We start from the raw sequence: 13,242 nt of genomic DNA on the forward strand, positions 1-13,242 counted from the left end.
ATAACAACCTGGTCCTGTTATTCAATATATAGAATTATCTAGAGATGACCTATCCATCATGGGGGCTACACTTTAAAAAAAAACAACTACAAAGAAACAACATAGAAAACAGGAACAGAATTACATGGACATCTCCCATTCAATTCTGCAATTGGTTTATTAAAAGCAACCATGAAGGGACTCGAAACCCTCAATCTTCTGATTCAAAGTCAGACACCTGGTCCATTAGGCCACATGGTCCTGATAAGCAGGTTTTCAAATGTTTAAGCCATACTTTGACAATGTCAGGAATATTTGGAGAGGTGTATGAGTCTTGGGTGTGTAAGCATGCAGGTGTATATACAAGTTTTGAGATAAATCAGAAAAGTGCTTGGCAATTTGGCTAGTCTTTCATGTACACTGGAACAGAGAGAGTGCTATGGCAAGTTTGCATTAAATATATATTGACTTTACAGACTGGCGATAGTCCAGGGTATACTCTAATTGTATAACATAGCTGGAGATAGGCACCAGAAACCAGAATTACATGGACATGTCCAATCCGATACTGTTACATTAAAAACAACCATGAAGGGACTCGAACCCTCAATCTTCTGATCCGAAGTCAGACACCTTGTCCATTAGGCCACATGGTCCTGTTTATAAATAAATGTGGTGATTGGAACTGCCAAGTAATAAGCAGGTTTTCAAATGTTTAAGCCATACTTTGACAATGTCAGGAATATTTGGAGAGGTGCTGACGCTAGCTTAAGCATGCAGGTGTATATACACATGAGATACAAGTCAAAAAAAGCTTTGCAATTGGGATAGTCTTTCATTAACAAAGGAACAGAGAGTGTGCTATGGAATGTTTGCATGATATATATTGACTTTATTTTTCTTGGTTATAGCAATGGCAACTCCTAATTGTATAACATAAAAATAGGTACAGAATTACATGTACTTACATCACCATCCCAATTCTGTAAGTGGTCTATTAACAGCAACCATTAAGGGACTCAAACCCTCAATCTTCTGATCCGAAGTCAGATGCCTTGTCCATTAGGCCACATGGTCCCGTTTTAAAAACACTTGTGGTATTTGGAACGGCCAAGTCCTTAGCAGCATTCCAAACATTTACACCATACTTTGACAAAGTGAAAAATATTGGTAGAGATACTGATGCTACCTTAAACATGGATGTGCAGATACACTTGAGATACAAGTCAGAAAAGAGGTCTGAAATTTGGCGAGACCTTCAGGAAAACGGGAAGATAAACTGTGCATGGAAGGTTTACAGGAAGTGTGTTGTGACTATCAAAAGCAACCATGAAGGGACTCGAACCCTCAATCTTCTGATCCGAAGTCAGACGCCTTGTCCATTAGGCCACATGGTCCTGTTTTATAAATAAATGTGGTGATTGGAACTGCCAAGTCCTTAGCAGGTTTCCCAACATTTACGCCATACTTTGACAAAGTGAAAAATATCGACAGAGATACTGATGCTACCTTAAACATGGATGTGCAGATACACTTGAGATACAATTCAGAAAAGAGGTTAGCAATTTGGCCAGACCATCAGGAAAACTGGGAGAGAGACTGTGCAAGGAAAGTTTACAGGAAGTGTGTTGAGACTTTATTTTTTAGTTATTGAAATGGTAACTCCTGTTTGCCTAACAACATTGACATAGGCACAGAATTACATGGACATGTCCTATCCGATAATGTAAATGGTCTATCAAAAGCAACCATGAAGGGACTCGAACCCTCAATCTTCTGATACGAAGTCAGACGCCTTGTCCATTAGGCCACATGGTCATGTTTTATAAATAAATGTGGTGATTGGAACTGCCAAGTAATAAGCAGGTTTTCAAATGTTCAAGCCATACGTTGACAATGTCAGGAATATTTGGAGAGCTGCTGACGCTAGCTTCAGCATGCAGGTGTATATAAACATGAGATCCAAGTCAAAAAAAGCTTTGCAATTTGGCTAGTCTTTCATTAACAAAGGAACAAAGAGTGTGCTATGGAATGTTTGCATGATATATATTGACTTTATTTTTTCTTGGTTATTGAAATGGTAACTCCTAATTGTATAACATAAAACATTGCAGGTACAGAATTACATGGACATCATCCTCCCAATTCATTAAATGGTCTATTAACAGCAACCATGAATGGACTCAACCCTCAATCTTCTGATCCAAGTCAGACGCCTTGTCCATTAGGCCACATGGTCCGGTTTACAAACAAATGCGGTATTTGGAATGGCCAAGTCCTTAGCAGCATTCAAACATTTACACCATACTTTGATAAAGTGAAAAATATTGGTAGAGATACTGATGCTACCTTAAACGTGGATGTGCAGATACACTTGAGATACCAAGTCAGAAGAGGTTTGCAATTTGGCCAGACCTTCAGGAAAACTGGAAGAGAAACTGTGCTATGGAAAGTTTACAGGAAGTGTGTTGAGACTTTATTTTTAGTTATTGAAATGGTAACTCAATTTGCCTAACAACATTGACATAGGCACAGAATTACATGGACATGTCACCCTCCCGATACTGTAAATGGTCTATCAACAAGCAACCATGAAGGGACTCGAACCCTCAATCTTCTGATCCAAGTCAGACGCCTTGTCCATTAGGCCACATGGTCATGTTTTATAAATAAATGTGGTGATTGGAACTGCCAAGTAATAAGCAGGTTTTCAAATTTTAAGCCATACATTGATAAAGTGAAAAGGAATATTTGGAGAGATACTGATGCTGACACTTAAACATGCAGGTGTATATAAACATGAGATCCAAGTCAAAAAAAGCTTTGCAATTTGGCTAGTCTTTCATTAACAAAGGAACAAAGAGTGTGCTATGGAATGTTTGCATGATATATATTGACTTTATTTTTCTTGGTTATAGCAATGGCAATTTTCCTAATTGTATAACATAAAAAACAGGTACAGAATTACATGGACATCACCCTCCCAATTCTGTAAATGATCTATTAACAAGCAACCATGAAGGGACTCGAACCCTCAATCTTCTGATCCGAAGTCAGACGCCTTGTCCATTAGGCCACATGGTCCTGTTTTACAAACAAATGCGGTATTTGGAATGGCCAAGTCCTTAGCAGCATTCCAAACATTTACACCATACATTGATAAAGTGAAAAATATTGGTAGAGATACTGATGCTACCTTAAACATGGATGTGAAGAAACACTTGAGATATAAGTCAGAAAAGAGGTTTGCAATTTGTCCAGACCATCAGGAAAACTGGGAGAGAGACTGTGCAATGAAAGTTTACAGGAAGTGTGTTGAGACTTTATTTTTTAGTTATTGAAATGGTAACTCCAATTTGCCTAACAACATTGACATAGGCACAGAATTACATGGACATGTCCTAGGCGATACTGTAAATGGTCTATCAAAAGCAACCATGAAGGGACTTGAACCCTCAATCTTCTGATCCGAAGTCAGACGCCTTGTCCATTAGGCCACATGGTCCTGTTTTATAAATAAATGTGGTGATTGGAACTGCCAAGTCCTTAGCAGGTTTTCAACATGTTACGCCATACTTTGACAAAGTGAAAATATCGAGAGATACTGACACTACCTTAAACATGGATGTGCAGATAAACACTTGAGATACAATTCAAAAAAGAGGTTAGCAATTTGGCCAGACCATCAGGAACAAAGAGACTGTGCAAGGAAAGTTTACGATATATGTTGAGACTTTATTTTTCTTGGTTATTGAAATGGTAACTCCTTGTTTAACCTAACAACATTGACATAGGCACAGAATTACATGGACATGTCCTCCCAATTCTGTAAATGGTCTATTAACAAGCAACCATGAAGGGACTCAAACCCTCAATCTTCTGATCCGAAGTCAGACGCCTTTGTCCATTAGGCCACATGGTCATGTTTTATAAATAAATGTGGTGATTGGAACTGCCAAGTAATAAGCAGGTTTTCAAATGTTCAAGCCATACGTTGACAATGTCAGGAATATTTGGAGAGGTGCTGACGCTAGCGTCAGCATGCAGGTGTATATAAACATGAGATCCAAGTCAAAAAAAGCTTTGCAATTTGGCTAGTCTTTCATTAACAAAGGAACAAAGAGTGTGCTATGGAATGTTTGCATGATATATATTGACTTTATTTTTCTTGGTTATTGAAATGGTAACTCTAATTTGTAACATAAAAGCATAGGTACAGAATTACATGGACATCATGTCCTCCGATACTGTAAATGGTCTTTTAAAAGCAACCATGAAGGGACTCGAACCCTCAATCTTCTGATCCGAAGTCAGAAGCCTTGTCCATTAGGCCACATGGTCCGGTTTACAAACAAATGTGGTATTTGGAATGGCCAAGTCCTTAGCAGGTTTTCAAACATTTACACCATACTTTGATAAAGTGAAAAATATTGGTAGAGATACTGATGCTACCTTAGCATGTGGATGTGCAGATACACTTGAGATACAAGTCAGAAGAGGTTTGCAATTTGGCCAGACCTTCAGGAAAACTGGAAGAGAAACTGTGCACGGAAAGTTTACAGGAAGTGTGTTGAGACTTTATTTTTTAGTTATTGAAATGGTAACTCCATTTTGCCTAACAACATTGACATAGGCACAGAATTACATGGACATGTCATCCTCCGATACTGTAAATGGTCTATTAAAAGCAACCATGAAGGGACTCGAACCCTCAATCTTCTGATCCGAAGTCAGACGCCTTGTCCATTAGGCCACATGGTCCTGTTTTACAAACATATGCGGTATTTGGAACGGCCAAGTCCTTAGCAGCATTCCAAACATTTACACCATACTTTGATAAAGTGAAAAATATTGTAGAGATACTGATGCTACCTTAAACATGTACGTATAGATATACTTGAGATACAAGTCAGAAAAGAGGTTTGCAATTTGGCCAGACCTTCAGGAAAACAGGGAGAGAAACTGTGCAAGGAAAGTTTGCATGAAGTGTGTTGAGACAATACTTTTTAGTTATTGAAATGGTAACTCCTGTTTGCCTAACAACATTGACATAGGCACAGAATTACATGGACATGTCCTATCCGATAATGTAAATGGTCTATCAAAAGCAACCATGAAGGGACTCGAACCCTCAATCTTCTGATCCGAAGTCAGACGCCTTGTCCATTAGGCCACATGGTCATGTTTTATAAATAAATGTGGTGATTGGAACTGCCAAGTAATAAGCAGGTTTTCAAATGTTTAAGCCATACTTTGACAATGTCAGGAATATTTGGAGAGGTGCTGACACTAGCTTAAGCATGCAGGTGTATATAAACATGAAATCCAAGTCAAAATAAGCTTTGCAATTTGGCTAGTCTTTCATTAACAAAGGAACAAAGAGTGTGCTATGGAATGTTTGCACGATATATATTGACTTTATTTTTCTTGGTTATAGCAATGGCAATTTTCCTAATTGTATAACATAAAAAACAGGTACAGAAGTACATGGACATCACCCTCCCAATTCTGTAAATGATCTATTAACAACAACCACGAAGGGACTCGAACCCTCAATCTTCTGATCCGAAGTCAGACGCCTTGTCCATTAGGCCACATGGTCCTGTTTTACAAACAAATGCGGTATTTGGAATGGCCAAGTCCTTAGCAGCATTCCAAACATTTACACCATACATTGATAAAGTGAAAAATATCGGTAGAGATACTGATGCTACCTTAAACATGGATGTGCAGAAACACTTGAGATACAAGTCAGAAAAGAGGTTTGCAATTTGGCCAGACCTTCAGGAAAACTGGAAGAGAAATTGTGCACGGAAAGTTTACAGGAAGTGTGTTGAGACTTTATTTTTTAGTTATTGAAATGGTAACTCCAATTTGCCTAACAACATTGACATAGGCACAGAATTACATGGACATGTCCTAGGCGATACTGTAAATGGTCTATCAAAAGCAACCATGAAGGGACTCGAACCCTCAATCTTCTGATCCGAAGTCAGACGCCTTGTCCATTAGGCCACATGGTCCTGTTTTACAAACACATGCGGTATTTGGAACGGCCAAGTCCTTGGCAGGTTTCCCAACATTTACGCCATACTTTGACAAAGTGAAAAATATCGACAGAGATACTGATGCTACCTTAAACATGGACGTGTAGATATACTTGAGATACAAGTCAGAAAAGAGGTTTGCAATTTGGCCAGACCTTCAGGAAAACAGGGAGAGAAACTGTGCAAGGAAAGTTTGCATGAAGTGTGTTGAGACAATACTTTTTAGTTATTGAAATGGTAACTCCTGTTTGCCTAACAACATTGACATAGGCACAGAATTACATGGACATGTCCTATCCGATAATGTAAATGGTCTATCAAAAGCAACCATGAAGGGACTCGAACCCTCAATCTTCTGATCCGAAGTCAGACGCCTTGTCCATTAGGCCACATGGTCATGTTTTATAAATAAATGTGGTGATTGGAACTGCCAAGTAATAAGCAGGTTTTCAAATGTTTAAGCCATACTTTGACAATGTCAGGAATATTTGGAGAGGTGCTGACACTAGCTTAAGCATGCAGGTGTATATAAACATGAGATCCAAGTCAAAATAAGCTTTGCAATTTGGCTAGTCTTTCATTAACAAAGGAACAAAGAGTGTGCTATGGAATGTTTGCACGATATATATTGACTTTATTTTTCTTGGTTATAGCAATGGCAACTCCGAATTGTATAACATAAAAAACGGGTACAGAATTACATGGACATCACCCTCCCAATTCTGTAAATTTTCTATTAACAACAACCACGAAGGGACTCGAACCCTCAATCTTCTGATCCGAAGTCAGACGCCTTATCCATTAGGCCACATGGTCCTGTTTTACAAACAAATGCGGTATTTGGAATGGCCAAGTCCTTAGCAGCATTCCAAACATTTACACCATACTTTGATAAAGTGAAAAATATTGGTAGAGATACTGATGCTACCTTAAACGTGGATGTGCAGATACACTTGAGATACAAGTCAGAAGAGGTTTGCAATTTGGCCAGACCTTCAGGAAAACTGGAAGAGAAACTGTGCACGGAAAGTTTACAGGAAGTGTGTTGAGACTTTATTTTTTAGTTATTGAAATGGTAACTCCAATTTGCCTAACAACATTGACATAGGCACAGAATTACATGGACATGTCCTAGCCGATACTGTAAATGGTCTATCAAAAGCAACCATGAAGGGACTCGAACCCTCAATCTTCTGATCCGAAGTCAGACGCCTTGTCCATTAGGCCACATGGTCATGTTTTATAAATAAATGTGGTGATTGGAACTGCCAAGTAATAAGCAGGTTTTCAAATGTTTAAGCCATAGTTTGATAATGTCAGGAATATTTGGAGAGTTGCTGACACTAGCTTAAGCATGCAGGTGTATATAAACATGAGATCCAAGTCAAAAAAAGCTTTGCAATTTGGCTAGTCTTTCATTAACAAAGGAACAAAGAGTGTGCTATGGAATGTTTGCACGATATATATTGACTTTATTTTTCTTGGTTATAGCAATGGCAATTTTCCTAATTGTATAACATAAAAAACAGGTACAGAAGTACATGGACATCACCCTCCCAATTCTGTAAATGATCTATTAACAACAACCACGAAGGGACTCGAACCCTCAATCTTCTGATCCGAAGTCAGACGCCTTGTCCATTAGGCCACATGGTCCTGTTTTACAAACAAATGCGGTATTTGGAATGGCCAAGTCCTTAGCAGCATTCCAAACATTTACACCATACATTGATAAAGTGAAAAATATCGGTAGAGATACTGATGCTACCTTAAACATGGATGTGCAGAAACACTTGAGATACAAGTCAGAAAAGAGGTTTGCAATTTGGCCAGACCTTCAGGAAAACTGGAAGAGAAATTGTGCACGGAAAGTTTACAGGAAGTGTGTTGAGACTTTATTTTTTAGTTATTGAAATGGTAACTCCAATTTGCCTAACAACATTGACATAGGCACAGAATTACATGGACATGTCCTAGGCGATACTGTAAATGGTCTATCAAAAGCAACCATGAAGGGACTCGAACCCTCAATCTTCTGATCCGAAGTCAGACGCCTTGTCCATTAGGCCACATGGTCCTGTTTTACAAACACATGCGGTATTTGGAACGGCCAAGTCCTTGGCAGGTTTCCCAACATTTACGCCATACTTTGACAAAGTGAAAAATATCGACAGAGATACTGATGCTACCTTAAACATGGACGTGTAGATATACTTGAGATACAAGTCAGAAAAGAGGTTTGCAATTTGGCCAGACCTTCAGGAAAACAGGGAGAGAAACTGTGCAAGGAAAGTTTGCATGAAGTGTGTTGAGACAATACTTTTTAGTTATTGAAATGGTAACTCCTGTTTGCCTAACAACATTGACATAGGCACAGAATTACATGGACATGTCCTATCCGATAATGTAAATGGTCTATCAAAAGCAACCATGAAGGGACTCGAACCCTCAATCTTCTGATCCAAGTCAGACGCTTGTCCATTAGGCCACATGGTCATGTTTTATAAATAAATGTGGTGATTGGAACTGCCAAGTAATAAGCAGGTTTTCAAATGTTTAAGCCATACTTTGACAATGTCAGGAATATTTGGAGAGGTGCTGACACTAGCTTAAGCATGCAGGTGTATATAAACATGAGATCCAAGTCAAAAAAAGCTTTGCAATTTGGCTAGTCTTTCAGGAAAACAGGGAGAGAAACTGTGCAAGGAAAGTTTGCATGAAGTGTGTTGAGACAATACTTTTTAGTTATTGAAATGGTAACTCCTGTTTGCCTAACAACATTGACATAGGCACAGAATTACATGGACATGTCCTATCCGATAATGTAAATGGTCTATCAAAAGCAACCATGAAGGGACTCGAACCCTCAATCTTCTGATCCAAGTCAGACGCCTTGTCCATTAGGACACATGGTCATGTTTATAAATAAATGTGGGTGATTGGAACTGCCAAGTCCTTAGCAGGTTTCCCAACATTTACGCCATACTTTGACAAAGTGAAAAATATCGACAGAGATACTGATGCTACCTTAAACATGGATGTGCAGATACACTTGAGATACAATTCAGAAAAGAGGTTAGCAATTTGGCCAGACCATCAGGAAAACTGGGAGAGAGACTGTGCAAGGAAAGTTTACAGGAAGTGTGTTGAGACTTTATTTTTTAGTTATTGAAATGGTAACTCCTGTTTGCCTAACAACATTGACATAGGCACAGAATTACATGGACATGTCCTATCCGATAATGTAAATGGTCTATCAAAAGCAACCATGAAGGGACTCGAACCCTCAATCTTCTGATACGAAGTCAGACGCCTTGTCCATTAGGCCACATGGTCATGTTTTATAAATAAATGTGGTGATTGGAACTGCCAAGTAATAAGCAGGTTTTCAAATGTTCAAGCCATACGTTGACAATGTCAGGAATATTTGGAGAGCTGCTGACGCTAGCTTCAGCATGCAGGTGTATATAAACATGAGATCCAAGTCAAAAAAAGCTTTGCAATTTGGCTAGTCTTTCATTAACAAAGGAACAAAGAGTGTGCTATGGAATGTTTGCATGATATATATTGACTTTATTTTTCTTGGTTATAGCAATAGCAACTCCTAATTGTATAACATAAAAAGCAGGTACAGAATTACATGGACATCATCCTCCCAATTCATTAAATGGTCTATTAACAGCAACCACGAAGGGACTCGAACCCTCAATCTTCTGATCCGAAGTCAGACGCCTTGTCCATTAGGCCACATGGTCCGGTTTTACAAACAAATGCGGTATTTGGAATGGCCAAGTCCTTAGCAGCATTCCAAACATTTACACCATACTTTGATAAAGTGAAAAATATTGGTAGAGATACTGATGCTACCTTAAACGTGGATGTGCAGATACACTTGAGATACAAGTCAGAAGAGGTTTGCAATTTGGCCAGACCTTCAGGAAAACTGGAAGAGAAACTGTGCACGGAAAGTTTGCATGAAGTGTGTTGAGACTTTATTTTTTAGTTATTGAAATGGTAACTCCAATTTGCCTAACAACATTGACATAGGCACAGAATTACATGGACATGTCCTAGCCGATACTGTAAATGGTCTATCAAAAGCAACCATGAAGGGACTCGAACCCTCAATCTTCTGATCCGAAGTCAGACGCCTTGTCCATTAGGCCACATGGTCATGTTTTATAAATAAATGTGGTGATTGAACTGCCAAGTCCTTGCAGGTTTTCCCAAATGTTTAAGCCATACTTTGACAATGTGAATATTTGGACAGGTGCTGACACTACCTTAAACATGCAGGTGTATATAAACATGAGATCCAAGTCAAAAAAAGCTTTGCAATTTGGCTAGTCTTTCATTAACAAAGGAACAAAAGAGTGTGCTATGGAATGTTTGGTAACGATATATATTGACTTTATTTTTATTGAAATGGTAACTCCTGTTTGCCTAACAACATTGACATAGGTACAGAAGTACATGGACATCACCTCCCAATTCTGTAAATTTTCTATTAACAACAACCATGAAGGGACTCGAACCCTCAATCTTCTGATCCAAGTCAGACGCCTTGTCCATTAGGCCACATGGTCCTGTTTTACAAACAAATGCGGTATTTGGAATGGCCAAGTCCTTAGCAGCATTCCAAACATTTACACCATACTTTGATAAAGTGAAAAATATTGGTAGAGATACTGATGCTACCTTAAACGTGGATGTGCAGATACACTTGAGATACAAGTCAGAAGAGGTTTGCAATTTGGCCAGACCTTCAGGAAAACTGGAAGAGAAATTGTGCACGGAAAGTTTACAGGAAGTGTGTTGAGACTTTATTTTTTAGTTATTGAAATGGTAACTCCAATTTGCCTAACAACATTGACATAGGCACAGAATTACATGGACATCACTAGGCGATACTGTAAATGGTCTATCAACAAGCAACCATGAAGGGACTCGAACCCTCAATCTTCTGATCCAAGTCAGACGCCTTGTCCATTAGGCCACATGGTCCTGTTTTATAAATAAATGTGGTATTTGGAATGGCCAAGTCCTTAGCAGCATTCCAAACATTTACACCATACATTGGTAAAGTGAAAAATATCGGTAGAGATACTGATGCTACCTTAAACATGGATGTGCAGAAACACTTGAGATACAAGTCAGAAAAGAGGTTTGCAATTTGGCCAGACCTTCAGGAAAACTGGAAGAAAATTTTGCATGAAGTGTGTTGAGACTGTAATTTTTAGTTATTGAAATGGTAACTCCAATTTGCCTAACAACATTGACATAGGCACAGAATTACATGGACATGTCCTAGGCGATACTGTAAATGGTCTATCAAAAGCAACCATGAAGGGACTCGAACCCTCAATCTTCTGATCCGAAGTCAGACGCCTTGTCCATTAGGCCACATGGTCATGTTTTATAAATAAATGTGGTGATTGGAACAGCCACGTCCTTAGCAGGTTTCCCAACATTTACGCCATACTTTGACAAAGTGAAAAATATCGACAGAGATACTGATGCTACCTTAAACATGGACGTGTAGATATACTTGAGATACAAGTCAGAAAAGAGGTTAGTAATTTGGCCAGACCTTCAGGAAAACTGGAAGAAAATTTTGCATGAAGTGTGTTGAGACTGTAATTTTTAGTTATTGAAATGGTAACTCCTATTTGCCTAACAACTGCCAAGTAATACGCAGGTTTTCAAATGTTTAAGCCATACTTTGACAATGTCAGGAATATTTGGAGAGGGAATTACATGGACATCACCCTCCCAATTCTGTAAATGGTTATTGCAATGGCAACTAGTAATTGCCTAACAACATTGAAACAGGCACAGAATTACATGGACATGTCCCATCTGATACTGTGATTGGTCTATTAAAAGCAACCACAAAGAGACTCAAACCATCAATCTTCTGATCCGAAGTCAGAAGCCTTCTCCATTACGTCACGTGATCTTGTTTTCCAAACAAATGCAGTGATTGGAAGCGCTAAGTCCTGAGCAGTGTCCCAATCAAGCTACACAGAGACTAAGTCAAAAATCAACTACGAAGATATTGGAACTCTCAGTCTTCTTGTCCTAAGACTGAAGTATCTTACGCTAACAGTTGCTTACGTTAAGCTTACTAACTTCACAATCCATTCCAAAGAACTAGTTAATGTTTTATTTATAGTAAAATAAATCTTTTACTAATAAGGAGTTCTTATTACATATTATTACATCACATCTGACAAGATCGTCTGCATTAAGAAGATCTTATTACAGTAAATCTTTTTCACTAACTCCTCTCACTCACATAGTGTTTTGACATGTCTGGTCCTAATATAAATATATATCCACCACTTATGATGTGAATTCTTTTTTTTTTTTTTTTTTTTTTTTTTTTTTTACCTCTTTGAGCAGTTAGGACAGAGGTGATGTTGCTTTGGTGCCAAACACTGATGAGCAGCATCCAAGGCAACGCAATCAGTACAATGGCAACAATGTCTCGTCTCTTCGGCATCTCCAGGGTCACCCCGATTCATCTCATGGTCTGCAAGGAATAAGAAGATTTTTTTTTTAACTTATTTTACAGTTGTTGTTTGTTTATTTACTAAGCCAAAATTGGATTGTTTTCTTTCTGAAGAGACACTGTTAGAAACTCATCAGAAATTTCTAGATTTCTGCTCGGACTTCTTAAAAAGTCTTAAGCAACTCAACTATAATTTTAAATGAAGGCAGTTGAAGTCCACTTTGTTCTTTGGTTCTCCAGGTAAGCCATTACCTTCAACCTCTGGGCCTGACTAATCTGGATTCATACTAAATGAAGACACCTATTATCTTCTGAACGTACAACAATAAAGATTTTAAACCTTTAAACAGAACCCATCTGTACTGTAACCTGATGTTTTAATCCGTTTTTTTGCTGTTACAAAAAACAGCAATGGTAATGTGTGGATTACCATTCATTTAGTTATTCCCTTAATTACCCGTTACATTACATTGATGATACAATTTAAGATTATCCATTCTTTAGGTATCCAGATTACCATGTTGTAAAGGAAAGTACTTCCTTCATAGTACTAGAAGTGCGGTGGAGTCTCTTTAAAGGCTAATATTATGTATCATATTCTGAAGGCCATCAACATCCTTCAGCTGCAAGAAATAAACTACAGGGAAGGAGGAATTTTTTTTGAAGAAGCAAAACAGAAATCTAGGTCAGACGGTGCTCCGA

The 13,242-nt window shown here is 38.4% G+C and overlaps 1 protein-coding gene and 20 non-coding genes across 22 annotated transcripts in view; all 21 read right to left on the reverse strand.

Moving 5' to 3' along the window:
- The window catches only part of b3gat1b (beta-1,3-glucuronyltransferase 1 (glucuronosyltransferase P) b), a 28,583-nt gene that overhangs the window by 4,702 nt on the left and 10,639 nt on the right, over positions 1 to 13,242 (reverse strand). For both annotated transcript variants that reach the window (XM_044140973.1, XM_044140974.1), the window contains exon 3: positions 12,420 to 12,561. In XM_044140973.1, the coding sequence (XP_043996908.1) occupies positions 12,420 to 12,531 (112 nt within the window). In that variant the 5' untranslated portion in view covers positions 12,532 to 12,561. The remainder of the gene's footprint in view (positions 1 to 12,419; positions 12,562 to 13,242) is intronic.
- Positions 563 to 635, reverse strand: trnar-ucg. The gene has a single exon. It is a non-coding gene; the product is annotated as a tRNA-Arg (tRNA).
- Positions 1,304 to 1,376, reverse strand: trnar-ucg. The gene has a single exon. It is a non-coding gene; the product is annotated as a tRNA-Arg (tRNA).
- Positions 1,725 to 1,797, reverse strand: trnar-ucg. Its single transcript has one exon. It is a non-coding gene; the product is annotated as a tRNA-Arg (tRNA).
- Positions 2,991 to 3,063, reverse strand: trnar-ucg. Its single transcript has one exon. It is a non-coding gene; the product is annotated as a tRNA-Arg (tRNA).
- Positions 3,412 to 3,484, reverse strand: trnar-ucg. The gene has a single exon. It is a non-coding gene; the product is annotated as a tRNA-Arg (tRNA).
- trnar-ucg lies at positions 3,828 to 3,901 on the reverse strand. The gene has a single exon. It is a non-coding gene; the product is annotated as a tRNA-Arg (tRNA).
- On the reverse strand, positions 4,248 to 4,320 carry trnar-ucg. Its single transcript has one exon. It is a non-coding gene; the product is annotated as a tRNA-Arg (tRNA).
- On the reverse strand, positions 4,668 to 4,740 carry trnar-ucg. The gene has a single exon. It is a non-coding gene; the product is annotated as a tRNA-Arg (tRNA).
- On the reverse strand, positions 5,088 to 5,160 carry trnar-ucg. The gene has a single exon. It is a non-coding gene; the product is annotated as a tRNA-Arg (tRNA).
- On the reverse strand, positions 5,509 to 5,581 carry trnar-ucg. Its single transcript has one exon. It is a non-coding gene; the product is annotated as a tRNA-Arg (tRNA).
- On the reverse strand, positions 5,930 to 6,002 carry trnar-ucg. The gene has a single exon. It is a non-coding gene; the product is annotated as a tRNA-Arg (tRNA).
- Positions 6,351 to 6,423, reverse strand: trnar-ucg. Its single transcript has one exon. It is a non-coding gene; the product is annotated as a tRNA-Arg (tRNA).
- Positions 6,770 to 6,842, reverse strand: trnar-ucg. Its single transcript has one exon. It is a non-coding gene; the product is annotated as a tRNA-Arg (tRNA).
- On the reverse strand, positions 7,189 to 7,261 carry trnar-ucg. The gene has a single exon. It is a non-coding gene; the product is annotated as a tRNA-Arg (tRNA).
- Positions 7,610 to 7,682, reverse strand: trnar-ucg. The gene has a single exon. It is a non-coding gene; the product is annotated as a tRNA-Arg (tRNA).
- trnar-ucg lies at positions 8,031 to 8,103 on the reverse strand. Its single transcript has one exon. It is a non-coding gene; the product is annotated as a tRNA-Arg (tRNA).
- On the reverse strand, positions 9,290 to 9,362 carry trnar-ucg. The gene has a single exon. It is a non-coding gene; the product is annotated as a tRNA-Arg (tRNA).
- trnar-ucg lies at positions 9,709 to 9,781 on the reverse strand. The gene has a single exon. It is a non-coding gene; the product is annotated as a tRNA-Arg (tRNA).
- On the reverse strand, positions 10,128 to 10,200 carry trnar-ucg. The gene has a single exon. It is a non-coding gene; the product is annotated as a tRNA-Arg (tRNA).
- trnar-ucg lies at positions 11,365 to 11,437 on the reverse strand. Its single transcript has one exon. It is a non-coding gene; the product is annotated as a tRNA-Arg (tRNA).

This window comes from Gambusia affinis, linkage group LG15 (genome assembly GCF_019740435.1).
Source record: "Gambusia affinis linkage group LG15, SWU_Gaff_1.0, whole genome shotgun sequence".
NCBI classification, from domain to species: Eukaryota; Metazoa; Chordata; class Actinopteri; order Cyprinodontiformes; family Poeciliidae; genus Gambusia; species Gambusia affinis.